Source organism: Bos indicus, chromosome X (genome assembly GCF_029378745.1).
Source record: "Bos indicus isolate NIAB-ARS_2022 breed Sahiwal x Tharparkar chromosome X, NIAB-ARS_B.indTharparkar_mat_pri_1.0, whole genome shotgun sequence".
Classification (NCBI taxonomy): Eukaryota; Metazoa; Chordata; class Mammalia; order Artiodactyla; family Bovidae; genus Bos; species Bos indicus.
The window spans coordinates 146,685,705-146,703,617 of NC_091789.1; the positions used below are offsets into that span (position 1 = coordinate 146,685,705).

At 49.5% G+C, this 17,913-nt stretch overlaps 1 protein-coding gene across 13 annotated transcripts in view; it reads left to right on the forward strand.

The window, feature by feature from the left end:
* The first annotated feature begins 710 nt into the window (after positions 1 to 710).
* Positions 711 to 17,913, forward strand: part of PNPLA4 (patatin like phospholipase domain containing 4) — a 98,124-nt gene continuing 80,921 nt past the window's right edge. For 2 of the 13 annotated variants that reach the window (XR_011565422.1, XM_070785136.1), the window contains exons 1-4: positions 1,470 to 2,298; positions 3,705 to 3,889; positions 7,019 to 7,113; positions 8,935 to 9,070. Coding sequence is in view for 11 of the 13 variants with exons in the window: in XM_070785136.1 (XP_070641237.1) it covers positions 3,710 to 3,889; positions 7,019 to 7,113; positions 8,935 to 9,070 (411 nt within the window). In the remaining 2 variants the exon portion in view is untranslated. Of the gene's footprint in view, positions 1,064 to 1,344; positions 1,413 to 1,469; positions 2,299 to 2,657; positions 3,508 to 3,704; positions 3,890 to 7,018; positions 7,114 to 8,934; positions 9,071 to 17,913 lie in introns of those variants that run through there. The other 11 variants (XR_011565423.1, XM_070785137.1, XM_070785129.1 and 8 more) reach the window with 10 other exon arrangements.

Sequence of the window (17,913 nt, forward strand, 5' to 3'; positions counted from 1 at the left end):
TGCTGAAACGCAGACTCTGCTTTAGATCTGAGGCCTGGGTTTCCTCTTTTCCATTAAGTTCCCTGGAGGGTGCTCTCTTGGAAAGACCACACCCTACCAGAGTTAGAAGGCAGCGGAAGGATGAAAGATTGAACAGTGCGTCCTTCTACATTTCCTGATATACCCACTCCCCTTTCCCTTCACTAAACCCTAATGCAGTCAAGAATTCAGCATAAGGCAGTTGTGCTACCCATCATTGTTAGGGTGTCTTCATGATCTGCTGTTCACAAGAAAGAAAAACAAAATCACCTCCTTCGCTCTCTTGCTTACAGCAAGTGTCCTGGGGCAGAGTCCAGGGCCCTGGAATCTCAAACGGGGCAGAAAGAAAAGGTGCAAGGGAAAGGCCATTTGGGGAGCTCCCGCCCACTCCCTCTCCCGCTAAGAGACTCTCTTGGCATTTTTCAGATTCTCTTCTGTAGCTTCGGTGTGAATAAACCTGTCCTCCAACAAGGGGATCTGGGTCACCTTCCACCACAAAGCCCACCAATTCCTCCAGGCTTGATTGTTAGGATTGGACAGGGAAGACATTGTTCAGGGACAGAAAGAGCCGCCGGTCCTTTGACTCTGGGTGGAAATGCCAGCCGAGTGCGGGCCGCCATACTTAGGTCTAACAAGGGCCAGTGGTGCCCGCTGACGAAAGCAAGAGGCTGGTCCGTTGCAGGCCGGCTCTGCAACACGAACTTCCATGCGTTAGCGCCAGCTCGCATTTTGCCACCCCGTTTTGCAGAGAAGTCACCTGGGAAGCTCAGAAAGGTTAACACAACCCTTGTCCACACAGCCTAAGGCGGCCTGAGGAACCGAACGCAGCCCAAAGCCGTAGTTCGGCCTCTCCAAGAATGCTGAGGAACAACAAATCACAGGCTGGCTTGCAAAAGCCGAGGGACCGCCCGCCCTAACACGGACAGCCGAGCCCGCCTCGAGGAGAAGGAGACGGGAAACCACTTCCGGGAAACAGCCGACCACAGGACCAAGCACTTCCGGTGCAAGGCACAGGCGGGTCGTTCGGAGGTCAGCGGACTCGCAGGTAAGGGCCGACCCTAGCCATCCGGAGACGGTACGAGCCCAGAATGTCGTCTCCCTTACCCGCGCGAGAGGAAACACCAGGGTGAAGCGGGCCGAGCGCGCGCCGCCATGTTAGGTTCAGCATTTTCAACGGAGCAGGCGGGGCCGAGTGGACGCCGGCGTCAGCGCGATGACGTCGTAGACCGGGCGCCTGCCTTCTACCTGCGGAACCTTCCTGGGCGGGCCCAGGGCGCGCGTAGTCCCGCCCTGATCGGCGGGGCCAAGTTGAATGACGGCCTAGCCCCGCCTTCCGGTTCCGGTTGAGGGCGGGAGAATGCTGCTCTGCGCCGAAGTGTCTCAGACCTGCGTTGGTAGAGGGGGACCGGGAGCGGGGGGCGGAGAGCTGGGGGCGGAGGGCGGAGGGCGGAGGGCGGGCCGCACGTTCTGGCCAGCCCATGTGTCTCCAGGGGCGAGCGGGTCTGGGTAAGAGGAGTCCTTATTCCCGCCGCACCCAGATCTCGAGGGTGGGAGGCTGGGCACTGGGCTTGCGACTGCTGGGCCGGCTCCTTGGAGGCTGAGCACCCAAACGCTTCTCCCCGGTCCATCCTTAAGAAATTAAACCCAAACCGGGGCTCGGCTTCAGTGACTGAACGCGCAAGGCCTGGCTCCAAGCATCAGGGCCTTCAGATCAGTTCAGTCGCTCAGTCGTGTCTGACTCTTTGTGGCCCCATGGACTGCAGCACGCCAGGCCTCTCTGTCCATCCCCAACTCCCGGGGCTGGCTCAAACTCATGTCCATGAGTCGGTGATGTCATCCAACTATCTCATCCTCCGTCGTTCCCTTCTCCTCCCGCCTTCAATCTTTCCCAGCATCAGGGACTTTTCAAATGAGTCAGTTCTTTGCATCAGGTGGCCAAAGGATTGGAGTTTCTGCTTCAACATCAGTCCTTCCAATGAACACCCAGGACTGATCTCCTTTAGGATGGACTGGTGGGATCTCCTTGCAGTCCAAGGGACTCTCTAGAGTCTTGTCCAACACCACAGTTCAAAAGCATCAATTGTTGGCATCAGGTGGCCAAAGCATTGGAGTTTCAGCTTAAGCATCAGTCCTTCCAATGAATATTCAGGACTGATTTCTTTTAGGATGGATCAGGTCCTTGAGTTCCTAAATTCCAAGCCCAGGCCAAATACCTAATCTGAAGGTACCGAAATCCGGTGTGATGCCCCTTTCCCCTTCGGAGTGAAGAGCATTGCAAAGGTGAATGTTTTATACACATGGTGAAATCGTGCCCCCAGAGGTTTGGGGGCGGGGGGGGGGGGGGGGAATTTTACAGTTAAATTTGTTGCGAATATCAGATGGTGCAGGTGATGTTTCTTTGGGCCTTCAATTGCACTTGGCAGTCGCAGTCTCAGTTTGTCTTGAGAAACTTCCCTATGAAATACATTAAATTGTTGAATAATTCAGTATTGCATTATGGAATAATTGTGAGCATCCGTTTAAAAACAAAAGCAGGACAAAAACAAAGGAATGCTCACAAGGGAAACGGGTAGGGAGCCAAGCTGTCTAATTTAAATTTATTGATGCCACTTGGCAAAGAGCAAATGTGTCTTTAATTTGGAGTTTGCTACAGTCTGTAGTGATGTTACTAATGTTACCAATCACCCAGACCCCCAAATGTTTCAAAAGGTTAAGAAAAAAGGCCAAATGCCTTGCCAGTTGAAATTAATCCATTTGCTTTTTGCTAAGTAATTAGAAAGTAGGCTGCATAGTCTATGTACTGAACAGATATAAACTGATGTTAATTTTTTTAATTAATATGATTATATTGGGTCAGGGTGAGTGAGGGAAAAGAAAATGTTTCCTTGAAAGATTTGGATGTTCAGTTAGACTTTGATTGAAAATATGCTTAGACCAGAAAATTATATGTAGACACATATACCAGAGAAGGCAATGGCACCCCACTCCAGTATTCTTGCCTGGAAAGTCCCATGGACGGAGGAGCCTGGTAGGCTACAGTCCATGGGGTCACTCAAGTCGGACACGACTGAGTGACTTCACTTTCACTTTTCACTTTCACGCATTGGAGAAGAAAATGGCAACCCACTCCAGTGTTCTTGCCTGGAGAATCCCAGGGACCGGGGACCCTGGTGGGCTGTGGTCTGTGGGGTCGCACAGAGTCGGTCACGACTGAAGCAACTTAACAGCAGCAGTAGCAGACACATATACATACTCTTTGCAACCCCTATATGGAGTTCTCCAGGCCAGAATACTGCAGTGGGTAGCCTTTCCCTTCTCCAGGAGATCCTCTCAACCCAGGAATCAAACCCAGGTCTCCTGCATTGCAGACGGATTCTTTACCAGCTGAGCCACAAGGGAAGCCCAAGAATACTGGAGTGAGCAGCCTATCCCTTCTCCAGGGGATCTTCCCAACCCAGGAATCGAACCGGGGTTTAGCCCACATTGAAGGTGGATTCTTTACCAACTGAGCTATCTGTGAAGCCCATATGCATATATTTGTGTGTGTGTGTATATATATATACATAATTAAACATACATAATTGTATTTATCTCATCACTTCTAAGAAATGATGACTAGCATCCATGTGGAACAAACTATACCACCTTACAGGCATTTCCTGGGTTCTGTTTCCCCACTTTCGCAGCTAGAATGAAGCACATCAACTTGTCCTTTGCAGCGTGTGGGTTTCTGGGCATTTACCACTTGGGGGCAGCATCGGCACTCTGCAACCACGGCAGAAAGCTGCTGAAGGATGTCAAGGCCTGTGCAGGGGCTTCTGCGGGATCCTTGGTTGCTTCGGTTCTCCTGACAGCGCCGCAGAAAATAGAGGTAATTAAGTAGTAACTAGGCTGTGTTGCTCATCAGTAAATTAAGAACAAACAGGGAAGATGATTGTTTAACTCTATTAAGTTAACTGCATAGAAGTCATCCTTTGCCTGGGAAACAGAAAAGGTTAAGATTTCTTTTAAAGCGTCACCCTTAAAGAGCTGTGCTCTCCATTTGGAAAAGAAGATTATTCGGGGGGTGACAATGAGACAAGGAAACAAAATGCCTTATTTTGCTCATGAGTATTTCTTTAGTCTTAAGATTCCAGCTTTGTTTCTTTCCAGCAAAGGTTTATTTCTCCGTTAACTGATCTTGAGAACACAGGGCCTGTCCTCATATGTAGCTGATGAAGTCTTAGCTTGCTTCTACTTACAGACAGGCCTGTAAAGTAAAACATGACCCTGTAATTTAAATGGGATGATAATGGAATGTAATTAATGGCTTTTTCATTCCCATAGTAAGAAGCCCTGAATTTGAAGTAGTTTATCTAGAAGTAAGAATAATAAGCTTTCATTAAGTTTTTCATTTAATGCAGTCTGTATTTTTAAGCCCTCCGTGGTGGCTCAGTAGTAAACCTGCCTGCCATGCAGAAGACTCGGGTTCAATCCCTGGGTCCAGAAGATCCCCTGGAGAAAGAAATGGCAACCCACTCGAGTATTCTTGTCTGGAGAAACCCATGGACAGAAGAGCATGGCGGGCTGCAGTCCATGGGGTCGAAAAAGACTTAGACACAGCTTAGCGACCAAACAACAGCAATGACGGTGTTTTTTAAGATTTGTTTTCTGCTTCTAGACAGTCGACTAAAGGACAACAGCAGCAGTGTTTTTAAAATCAATTTTCTGCTTCTAGACGGTCGTGATGCTCTCTCTGACTTTGAGAACTGGCCTCAGTGGGTGGAAAATACTCTGTTTGTTAATTACATGCATTCTCTTAACCACTTGGAATAGTCATCATATAATGATTAACACTTCCGTGCCCAGGGATGAATTCAAGTTCACACTTAAGTGTTCAGAACCAAAACATTTTAAACACAAGAGGCTTTCTTGGGAAGGGGCGCCCTGGTGGAGAGCAGGAGGGTGAGGGAACCCAGGAGGACTACTCTGCCACGTGGCTCGAAGTCTGGGGTTTTAGGGTGAGGGGATTAGTCTCCGGGTTGTCTCTGGGCCATCAGTCTGAGTCACGGCCCTTCCTGTTTGTTTGCTCAGCCAAGGTGGATGCCTGCAAGAAGGATTCTGGGAGGTGGAAGGACGCGTGGTGTCCTCCCTTTGACCTTTCCCGAACTCCTCCTCCGTGCTGGCTTGCTGGTTACACGCTCCTCCGGGAACCTCCTGTCGTAAAATAACTCATGTAAACAGTTACTATCGGGCCGAGTTAGGATGGGCGGTTTCGGCCAGTGTCTCCCCTCACACAGGGGCTCTGTGTATCTCGTGAATCCCAGTGCCGAGCCCAAAGTCTGGTGTCAGTAACTTGCTGGATGGATGAACTAAAAAAGTCAAGGATGGGTCTGGGTTCAAATCCTGGCTATGACACTCATTCTTGATGACATGGTAGGAAAGATGCTTAACCATACAAACTTCAGTTTTCCTATCTGTCCTGTGTGGTGATTATATCCACCTTGCATTCTTTTTTTTTTAACCTTTACTTATTTTTAATTGAAGGATAATTACAATATTGTGTTGGTTTCTGCCATACATCCGCGTGGATCAGATAGGTATACATATATCCCCTTCTTTTTAAAACTCACTCCTACGTCCCATCCCAAATTCTATTTTTCTTATTTCTTTTTAGTGAAGTATAGCTGATTTAAAGTTGTTATTCATATCTGTTGGGCAATAAATGACTTAGTTATACACACACATATATATATACATTAATTTTTAATATTCTTTTCTATTATGGTTTCTCATAGGATATTTTTTTCTCTTGGAGTATAGTGGCTTTCCAGGCTTCCTTGGTGGCTCAGATGGTAAAGAATCCACCTGCCATGCGGGAGACCTGGGTGCGATCCCTGGGTCGGGAAGATCCCCTGGAGGAGGGCATGGCAACCCAGTCCAGTATTCTTGCCTGGAGAATCCCACACACTGAGGAGCCTGGCGGGCTACAGTCCACAGGGTTGCAAAGAGTCAGACATTACTGGGCGACTAAGCACAATACACAGTTGCTTTCCAATGTTCTATTAGTTTTTGCTTTACAACATGAATGAGTTATAAGTATATCCCCTCCCTCTTGAACCCCCCTCCCACCTCCCTCCCCATCCCACCCCTCTAGGTTGTCACAGAGCCCCAGTTGGAGTTCCCTGAGTCACACAGCAAATTCCCACTGGCTGTCTGTTTTACTTATGTTAACCCACCTTGCAATCTTACGTGAGCATGTGCCAATAGAGGATCCAGCATTGGCTTGCCTGTGAGACCGCACTTAGGGAGCAGGGGGGCTTTTGTTGAACACCTTTGCCCCAGACTAACCTCCAGAGACTGTGATCTGCTCTTTGCAGACGACAGTCATCACGACTCCTTTCTCTGTTGTCGGCGTTGGTGTTAATTGGCAGCGCTGTTGCAGAGCTGCAACTGAAACGTTTCTGAGGCCACAGAATTGTTGTGGGAGAGGAGTTGCCTTAGAGAGGTCTGTAGGAAGAAAGTGCTCAGTTAGCATTGGAATCCAGCCTTCAAGGATTTTCCAAAGGTGATAAAAAAAAAAAATAATAAGATTGTAATTGGGAGAACACATAGCTTGCCTGGGGACCAGGAGTGGAGGGTGAGGATCAGGCCCAGAAGGGCTTCTAGCCTGTGAAGCACCCGACACCTGGGGTTAGCTTTGTAGGGTCCAGGTATTGCGTTTGGCAGGCTTCCCTGGTGGCTCAGATGGTAAACAATTTGCCTGCAATGCAGGGTTCAATCCCTGGGTTGGGAAGATCCCCTGAAGGAGGGCATGGCTACCCACTCCAGTATTCGTGCCTGGAGAATCCCATGGACAGAGGAGCCTGGTGGGCTACGGTCCATGGAGTCACAAAGAGTCAGACAGGACTGAGCAACTATCACTTAGATAATTACCTTGTGTGGTGGGCACAGAGGTCTGGAACCAGAATGACTTTTCTTCTGACAAAACATGGGCTCACCTATTAATTTTCTCTTTCAGGAATGCAACAAGTTTACCTATGATTTTGCTGAAGAAATCCGAAGGCAGTCTTTTGGGGCACTAACACCTGGCTATGATTTCATGGCCCGGTTGAGGTACGTATTTATATATATATATATATATATATATATATATATATATATATCAGATCGGATCAGATCAGTCGCTCAGTCGTGTCCGACTCTGTGATCCCATGAACCACAGCATACCAGGCCTCCCTGTCCATCACCACCTCCCGGAGCTTGCTCAAACTCATGTCCGTTGAGTCGGTGATGCCATCCAACTGTCTCCTCTATTGTCCCCTTCTCCTCCTGCCTTCAATCTTTCCCAGCATCAGGGTCTTTTCCAGTGAGTCAGTTCTTTGCATCAGGTGGCCAAAGAATTGGAGTTTCAGCTTTAGCATCAGTCCTTCCAATGAATATTCAGGAGTGATTTCCTTTAGGATGGACTGGTTGGATCTCCTTGCAGTCCAAAGGACTCTCAAGAGTCTTCTCCAACACCACAGTTCAACACCACCAAAGCATCAATTATTTGGTCCTCAGCTTTCTTTATAGTCCAGCTCTCATATGCAAACATGACTACTGGAAAGAAAAACCATAGCTTTGACTAAACAGACCTTTGTTGGCAAAGTAATATCTCTGCATTTTAATATGCTGTCTAGATTGGTCATAGCTTTTCTTCCAAGGAGCAAGTGTCTTTTAATTTCATGGCTGCAGTCACCATCTGCAGTGATTTTGGAGCCTGCAAAAATAAAGTTTGTGACTATTTCCTCATGTATTTGCCAGGAAGTGTTGGGACCGGATGTCATGATCTTAGTTTTCTGAATGTAGAGTTTTAAGCCAACTTTTTAACTCTCCTCTTTCACTTTCATCAAGAGGCTCTTTAGTTCTTCTTCACTTTCTGCCATAAGGGTCGAATCATCTGCATATCTGAGGTTATTGATATTTTTCCCAGCAATCTTGATTCCAGGTGAGAATATATATATATTCCCACGTGGCACAGTGGCAAAGAATCCATCTGCCAATGCAGGACACACAGGAGACTTGGGTTCGATTCAGAAAGATTCCCCTGGAGAAGGGCATGGCAACCCACTCCAGTATTCATGCCTGGGGAATCCCATGGACAGAGGAGCCTGGCGGGCTGCAGTGCATGAGGTCCCAAAGAGTCGGACATGACTGAGTAGCAGATCGTGTATATAGTAACGTTTCACCGCAGAGCCTGCGTAACCGGGATGCTGTGGATGAGCTGTAGCGAGCTCAGGCAGCATTGTCAGCAGAGCGTGTATATAGTACGTTTCACTGCAGAGCCTGCGTAACTGGGCTGCTGTGGATGAACCGTAGCAAGCTCAGTCAGCATTGTCACTCCTCAGATGTTCACGAGGCGGCCAGTCATCAAAGGGGAAGCGTGCGGTGGACAGTCAGGCTGCTCAAGATGGCAGTTCTCTTGCTCTCTGTACATCCCCTGTCCGGACCTGTCCTGGCTACCCAGGCACCCAGTCTCGTCTCCTCGCTTGTCTCTGCCCCTCGATCCTCCTCATCTTCAGGCCAGAGGGGCTCCACCTGCCAGTTTCATGAAGCGGAATGGCTGTCCTCCACGATGGTCGTTAACCTGCAAACTTATGAGCTGGTCCCTGCTGTAACCAAGGAGCCTACCTAACCCCAGTGCCCCGTATAAATGGTGACCTCCTCCTCCCGCCACTCTTGGCTGCCTTGTCCTGTCCACGACACACGGGCGAGGCGTTGCTCCACTGCTTTTATATCTTTTTGGATTTGGATGTGTGAGATTCTGCAGCTGCTAAGCCTCTGGCGTTCCTGTCACTGTCTGGACTATCTCATGGATTTCGGGTGGGGGCAGCTAGAAGGCTCGCAGGCCTGAGGGGGTGCAGTCCTGCAGGCCGCTCCCTTTCTCTCCTCCAGGAGCGGAGTGGAGTCGATTCTCCCCACCAACGCGCACGAGCTGGCCCATGGCCGCCTGCACGTCTCCATCACCAACACCAGGACCAGGCGGAACTGCCTGGTGTCCAGCTTTTCCTCCAGGGAGGACCTCATCAAGGTAAAGGCGGCCGCGCCCCACGGTGCAGGGAGCCAGCCAGCCCGGTGTGCGTGTTGAGCACAGTGAGTGTGCAGGGTCTTTAAGTCAGTGGTCCCCAGCGTTCCGGGCGCCAGGGATGGCTTCATGGAACACTTTTTTCTTTTTCTTTTTTTCCCTTAAAGACTTTATTTTGTATTGAGGTATAGCTAATTAATAAACAACGTTGGGATAGTTGCAGGTGGACGGAAAGGGACTCAGCCACACATACACATGCATCCTTTCTCCCCCAAACTCCCCTCCATCCAGGCTGCCATGTGACACTGAGTAGAGTTCCCTGAGCTGTCCAGCAGGTCCTTGTTGCTTCTCCATGTTAAATACAGCAGTGTGTCCATGTCCACCCCAAACTCCCTGACTATCCCTTCCCCGATCCTTCCCCTTGGGAACCATAAGGTGATTACAGAGTACTGAGCAGAGTTCCCTGTGCGGTCCAGCAGGTCCTTGTGGGTTCTCCATGGTAGACACGGCCGAGTGTCCATGTCCATCCCAGACTCTGCAACTCCATCCCCCATCCTTCACCCCCACTGGCTTAGCCAACCGTAAGTTTGTCCTCTGTAAGTCTGTGCGTCTCCTTCTGTTCTGTAGGTTCATCTGTATCACTGAGGACAGTTTTTCCGTGGACTGGGGAAACGTGCAGGAGGAAGTTTCGGGGATGATTCAAGTACATCACATTTATTGACCACTTTATTTCTATTATTATTGCATCAGTTCTGCCTCAGGTTCTCAGGCATTAGACCCCGGAGGTTGTGAACCCCTGCTCTAAATCCAGCTTTGCATCTCGGGCCTCATAGATAATGGGTGCTCCATCAGTCCTGCGTCTCATGGATGGATCTCAGTGTTCCTGAGGCCACAACACAGCAGGCGGCTCCCAGAGGCCTGTGGACGAGCCCGGTGTCTTGTCTCGTGATGTTCAGTGTGGCCACATTTACTCTGTGGGTGAACTTGAGTACCAATAACTGTTCTTTACACTGTTGTAGGTTAATGCTCTGCAGTTCACGTAAGACTTTGTGCGTGGACTACCGTATTCAGTCTTTCCACATGCCTTCTGTAAATCAGGCAGGACAGGCAAGATTAACGCCTCTTCTGTTGCTTTCTTAACAGAAGAAAGAGGCAGAAAGATTTTATGTGGCACGCCCCAGGCTGTACCGATTGCCAGTGGGAATCCGGGTCTCTTAACCTTTTCAACCGAATGCTCCCTTTCGTTTCTTCTGTTTGGCATTGACGCCTTTCTGTCCACACACACATGGAAGCTGGTTGAGAATTCATGATCTCTGGGAGCTATTTCAGCTGACTGGCAAATAGCAATGCATTGGTAAGGGGATACGTGAAATATTTTAAATTGTCAAGGACACACTAGGGCTTCCCTAGTAACTCAGACGGCTCAGTTGGTAAAGAATCCACCTGCCATGCAGGAGACCTGGGTTCCATCCCTAGGTTGAGAAAACCCCCTGGAGAAGGAAATGGCAACCCTCTCCAGTGTTCTTGCCTGGAGGATCCCATGGACAGAGGAGCCTGGCAGGCTACAATCCGTGGGTTTGCGGAGTCGGAACGACTGAGCGACTAATGTGCAAGGATGCACGGCTCTTAGAAATGCCAGCCAAGTTTTATTTTCCTTCTGTGGGTGTTGTGGGGCTTCCCTCACGGTACAGATGGTAAAGAATCTGCCTGCAATGCGGGAGACTTGGCTTTGATCCCTGGGTCAGGTAGATCCCCTCAAGAAGGGCATGGCTACCCACTCCAGTATTCTCCAGTGGAGAGTCCCCAGGGGCAGAGGACCCTGGTGGGCTGCAGTCCATGGGGTCTCCAAACAGTCGGACACGACTGGGGGACTCACACTTTATCTTTCTGTGGGAAACATAGCAAGCCTCGGGTGATAGAGAACATGTGTGTGCAGACAGCAGCAGGTGATGGATTGAGCGTGAGAGCTAAAAGTTTCACCTGAATTAATGATAAATGCATTGTTGTTTTCTTTTAACTATCGAATCTCCCTGTTTGAATTTTACATTTGAATGATATGATTTGAAATACCTAATGAAGTGTTGAGCTGACAAGTGAAATTACTCTGCGATTTAAGAGATTATAATATCTTCACTCCATGTACCAATTCTTCTTGTCTCACTCATACACTGATATTCAATCTCTCTTAAGAAAATATTTTTCTATAATGTAATTGTTAAGCTTGTGTAGACTTAAAGACTAGAAAGAGGGAAGCCGATAAATCCATGCCTGAGTTGTCACAGATCGTCAACACCAACACAGAGACATCAGGCTGGCAGTGGGTCAGAACACCTCTTCTTGTACAAGATTGTGAACAAAGCACTGTCATCTCATCATAAAACAGGAGGGGAGGGACTTCCCTGGTGGTGCAGCAGTTAAGACTCCATGTTTCCACTGCAGCGGGCCCCATCCCTGGGTGGGGGACTGAAGTACCACATGCTGTGCAGTGGGGCCACCAATATATATATATACACACCCACACACATACCTGTGTGTGCATATGTATATATAAGGAATTCTGCTCATGGTTTCCACCTTTAGATTGAGTCTGTGCCTGGCTACTCTATCTACAGAGCCCTTGATATTTTCTACCAGTTCAGTTAGCTTCAGTTGCCCAGTCGTGTCTGACTCTCCATGACCCCATGGACTGCAGCACGCCAGGCCTCCCTGTCCATCACCAACTCCCGGAGCTCACTCAGACTCATTGCATCAAGTCAGTGATGCCATCCAACCATCTCAACCTCTGTTGTCCCCTTCTCCTCCTACCTTCAGTCTTTCCCAGCATCAGGGTCTTTTCCAGTGAGTCAGTTCTTTGCATCAGGTGGCCAAAGGATTGGAGTTTCAGCTTCAGCATCAGTCCTTCCAATGAACACCCAGGACTGATCTCCTTTAGGATGGACTGGTTGGATCTCCTTGCAGTCCAAGGGACTCTCAAGAGTCTTCTCCAACACCACAGTTCAAAAGCATCAATACTTTGGCTCTCAGCTTGCTTTATGGTCCAACTCTCACATCCATACATGACCACTGGAAAAACCATAGCCTTGATTAGATGGACATTTGTTGGCAAAGTAATGTCTCTGCTTTTTAATACGCTGTCTAGGTTAGTCATGACTTTCCTTCCAAGGAATAAGCATGTTTTAATTTCGTGGCTGCAATCACCATCTGCAGTGATTTTGCACCACCCCACCCCCCCGCAAAAAATAAAGTCTGTCACTGTTTCCATTGTTTCCCCATCTATTTGCCATGAAGTGATGGGACCAGATGCCATGATCTTCATTTCTGAATGTTGAGCTTTAAGCCAACTTTTTCACTCTCCACTTTCACTTTCATTAAGAGGCTTTTGAGTTCCTCTTCACTTTCTGCCATAAGGGTGGTGTCATCTGCATATCCGAGGTTATTGATATTTCTCCCGGCAGTCTTGATTCCAGCTTGTGTTTCTTCCAGTCCAGCGTTTCTCATGATGTACTCTGCATAGAAGTTAAATAAACAGGGTGACAATATACAGCCTTGACGAACTCCTTTTCCTATTTGGAACCCATCTGTTGTTCCATGTCCAGTTCTCACTGTTGCTTCCTGACCTGCACACAGCTTTCTCAGGAGGCAGGTCGGGTGGTCTGGGTATTTTCTGTATCCCGCCATGACTCACTGACCGCTGTTCAGCACACATTTGTTACTGCTCTGTCTAACTTCGTTTTTGTCTGTCTTCCCTCACTAGAGTGTAAGCCCCACGGAGCGTCAGGGACTGCTGTCTTCTGTCCCCTAGTGAGTCCCCAGCCCTCACACTATGCCAGCTCCATCAATTTGTGTTCCATGAATGAATATGAATTAATAAATCAATGAACTGAGGTGGCACCTACTAAAAGCACGAAGAAGCTGCATCCTTCACGTTCAGTGATCTGGACAAAATAAAGGAGCTGGTTTAGAGGCCCCACAGCAGCCCAGGTGTCTAACATTCTGCTTGGTCGCCATGCTCCCACTCCACCAATGCTCGATAAAATCACCCTCTTAATTCCTTTCATGTGGGGGTGTGACTAACGTTTCCCCCACCCCCGCCACTAAAATGTCCACACTGTACTCCCCAGGACCTGTGAACCAGGCATCTCACTTGGCAGACGGGATCGTGTAGACAGGATGAACGTGACGATCTCAGTGGGGAGGGGGAGATGGTGCTGGGCTAGGTGGGCGGACCCCAGCTAAGCCTGTGTGGGTTTAGAAATAAGAGACGCTTGCAGATTCTGAGATGCAGGAGACTTTGCATAAGGAGGTCACAGAGGGTGTGCACGCCTTGGACCAGCCAGTGACGCTGAGGGACCACAGTCCTACAGCTGCTGGAACCGCGCGCTTTACCGAGATCTAAATGAGCAGGAAACCCGGTCTCCCCAGGAGCCCCCGGGAAGGAAGGCCCTGCCATCACCTTAATTCTTTGTCTCAGGTGGATCCAGCCCATTTTGGGTCCCGATCTCCGTACCCTAGGATCGTCCGTTTGTCTTGTTTTTAGACTCTCGGTTTGCAGTTCATTGTTAAAGCAGCAGTACACTTGCCAGGAAAATCCCACGGACAGAGGAGCCTGGTGGGCTGCAGGCCATGGGGTCGCTGAGTGTCGGACACGACTGAGCGACTTCACTTTCACTTTTCAGTTCCATGCATTGGAGAAGGAAATGGCACCCCACTCCAGTGTTCTTGCCCGGAGAATCCCAGGGATGGGGGAGCCTGGTGGGTTGCCGTCTATGGGGTCGCAAAGACTCGGACACGACTGAAGTGAGTTAGCAGCAGCAGTGAACCATGGTGGTGGTTTAGTCGCTCAGTCGTGTCCCACTCTCTGCGACCCCACGGACTGTAGCCCGCCAGCCTCCTCTGTCCGTGCGACTTCCCAAGGCAAGATGCTGGAGTGGGTTTGCCATTTCCTTCTCCAGGATAGTGAACTGTGGCAGTACGTAAACAGGATTTTTTTTTTTTTTTCCCTGATTTGCTTTGTTTTGGATAATAACTGCTCAGAGAACTAGTGTAATTACTTGAGTTCATTGAACAGAAGAGAAACAGTTGACACAACTGCGTAATACCTTGTAAGGAAAATAATAGAATAATTAACATGTATCCTAGGTTATACGAGACACATTTTAAGAGTTGAGTAGAATGGTCTAATATTTTGCAGAAACTAAAAACAGGTGGCTAGTTCCTTGACAGCAGATGGTGGCAATAATAATGCATGAAATAGACGCCTGGAATACGCATGAGCATGTAGTTCAAAGAGCAAGATTGGTCAAGCGTACAGGAGGGAAGAAGAAAAAAGCATGACAACGGGAAAATAAACCCTCCCCCTGTGGGTGGTGACGTGCTGTGTTCTGATGAATGAGCCAAGTGGGAACCACTGTCTGAGATACTTGTTCTTTCCTTTTTTTTTTAATCTAAAGCAAAACGTGAATGTGAAGGTCACTCAGTTGTGTGGCCCATGGAATTCTCCAGGCCAGGATACTGGAGTGGGGAGCCTTTCCCTTCTCCAGGGGATCTTCCCAACCCAGGGATCGAACCCAGGTCTCCCTCATTGCAGGCAGATTCTTCACCAGCTGAGCCACGAGGGCAGCCCTAATTACAGTTGCCGATGCTGCTGCTAAGTCGCTTCAGTCGTGTCCGACTCTGTGCAACCCCATAGACGGCAGCCCACCAGGCTCCCCCATCCCTGGGATTCTCCAGGCAAGAACACTGAAGTGGGTTGCCATTTCCTTCTCCAGTGCATGAAAGTGAAAAGGGAAAGGGAAGTTGCTCAGTTGTGTCCGACTCATGGACTGCAGCCTACCAGGCTCCTCCGTCCACGTGATTTTCCAGGCAAGAGTACTGGAGTGGGCTGCCATTGCCTTCTCCGTAATTACAGTTAAATGTTTAGTAAATAATGAAGAAATAGGATAAGCCACACACATCACTGCTTTGCACTCCTGTGTGAGTCTGTCATGAAATTAAAGCCCCAGCTTTTATTTTATTCCGCTGACTGGATAGAATTTACCCTTTCCTAAACGTTCTTGTACTCCTATCTTTGTTCATGAGCACAGAGGTCACATGCGTACTGAGTTGCATCAGTCGAGTCCAACTCTTTGCGACCCCGTGGACTGTAGCCCTCCAGGCTCCTCCCTCCATGGGATTCTCCAGGCAAGAATCCTGCAGTGGGTTGCCATTTCCTCCTCCAGGGGATCTTCCCAACCCAGGGATTGAACCTGCGTCTCTTATGTCTCCTGCAGTGGCAGGTGAGCTCTTTACCACTAGTGACACCTGGGTGGCTCACCTACATCTATAAAGTCTTGAGAAATGGATGATTACTACTGGGTTTTGCTGCCTTTAGGCATCTGATTTTAGCACCTCTCACCACTGGCCCGGTGCACATTCGCCCACGTGCTTTTGTGTGATGAGTCACACTTAAACTATATTAGCTTCATTTTTGGTGGCATGGAGATATTCTTCTTTCATCTGAGCGGCAATGGTAGTTGATTCTTTTCTAAGAACCTCTTGAAAAAAAAAAAAAACACCTGACCGCGTTGGGTTTTAGTTGGGGCACCAGGGATCTTTAGTTGCAGCGTGTGGCATCCAGTTCCCTGACCAGGGATCGAACCTGGGCCCCCTGCATTGGGAGCATAGTGTGTTAGCCACTGGACCACCAGAGAAACTCCTCTCAGAACCTCCTTTGACAGTTATGTGGTCCAAAGACTCGTTTTATCTGGGATTGGATTTCCATAGCATTTGGCATCGTATGTCCCTGGCAATGGAACTTACTGCCGTGCTCTAAATGTATCCCTCCCAAATTCCCGTGTCGAAGTCTTAACCCCCGTTATGATGGTGTCTGGAGGTGGAGGGTCTTTGGGAAGTGCTGAGGTCATGAGGATGGAGCTGACATGAATGGGATGAGTGCACTTACGAAAGAGACCCCGAGAGCGCCCCTCACCGCTTGCAGCAGGTGAGGATGTAGAAGTGGGTTCCCAGTAGACACGGAGGCTCGTACTGCCAAGATTCTACAACTGTGCCAGGTAAACTTCGTTTCCTAAGCCTCCCAGTCTGTGGGATTTTGTTGTAGCAACCTGAACGGACTAGAACGGGGGACTGGCATTGAGAGGCGAGAAACCTCTATAACAAATACCGGAAGTGGCTCTGTAACTGAGTTCCTGACCAGGAAGAGGCTCAGTGAGTTTAGAGGCTCAGGTTAGCAAAAGCCTGCACTGCCGCAGGGGGTTCCGGTGAGGACTCGGAAAGAAAACAGGAAACCGGGGAGAGAGCCTCCTCCTCCGTCTTCTTAGAGAAACCTGGAGAGTGCAGGCCATATGAATGAGGTCGCAGTCGGAAGCGAAGTTTTGCTGTTGTTGTTAATTACTTTATTGGACTGCGTCTGATCTTAGTTGCGGCCCTTGGAAACTTTGCGTTGCATCACGTGGGATGTTTCTTTGCAGTCTACGGGCTCCCTAGTTGTGCTGTGACTGGTCCGGAGCACATGGTCTCAGCAGTCTCAGCGCCTACCTTAGCGAACAGGATCCTAATTCCCCTACCAAGGATTGAACCCACGTCCCTGGCATTGCAAGGCGGGCCCTTAACCACTGGCCTTCCAGCAGAGTCCCTGGAAACCCAGAAATCTTAAGCAGACGGCGGAGGAAAGGTCATCCTTGTCATGAGCTGACCAAGAAGAATTATGTGTGTGTCCTCCCGTGTTCTGTGGATGCTACAGCTCGCTGGTGCTCATGTTGGATGTTTGGGGGCAGTTTCCAAGCACAGCGTGGAAGGAGCAACCTAGTTTCTCTTGGCTACTTAGAGTGAGAGATAGGAAGAGGCAAGAGACTTCAAGATGGAATTGTTCCGCAAAACGGGAGGAGGACTTAAAGATTTGGAACGTTCTCAGCCTGGGCATCCTGGAAAGAAGGAGACTGCCCATTTAGGATGCAACAGGAAGGGTGTGGCCATCTGGCCGGGTAACCTTGTGATGACGGGGTCAGGCGAGTTCGGCCATCTAGACGGAAGCCAGGCCCTGTGGTCCCAGAGCACGGGAGAAGGCCTTTCAGACAGCATTGGTGGCTCTTACCATCAGAGGTCTGAGAGTGCCAGGCCCTCGCCAACACAGGGCACAGCAGAGGAGGCGCTCCCATGAAGGCAGTGCCCTGCAGAGCCAGGGGATGCAGCTGACCCCCATCCCACCCCACGACCCCAGCCCTGGGGAGACCCTACCAGGAGACCCACTTGTGTTCAGTCAGGTCCGACTCTTTTGTGACCCCCACCCCCATGGACTGTAGCCTGCCAGGCTCCTCTGTCCATGGGATTCTCCAGGCAGGAATACTGGAGTGAGTTGCCATGCCCTTCTCCAGTGGATCTTCCTAAACCAGGGATCGAACCCGGGTCTCCTGTGTTGCAGGCAGATGCTTTACCACCTCAGCCGCTAGGGAAACCCTGGGGGACCCAGGCACAGAGGTGAACACTTGTCACCGGCTCTCTGTTTGCTTGATCAGTCACCCAGCCGTGTCCGACTCCTGGTGACCCCATGGACTGCAGCACGCCAGGGCTCCCCGTCCATCACCGTCTCCTGGACTTTGCACTTGTTCATGTCCATTGCATCGGGGATGCCGTCCAACCATCTCGTTCTCCGATGCCCTCTTCTCCTTCTGCTGTCAATCTTTCCCAGCATCAGGGACTTTTCCAATGAGTCGTCTGTTCACATCAGATGACCAAAATACTTGAGCTTCAGCAAAGTTCCTTTCAGTTAATATTCAGGGTTGATCTCCCTCAAGATTGATTTGATCTGCCATCATGGGTCCTTGGAGTTCATCTGTGGGCCCCTTTGCGTAGTG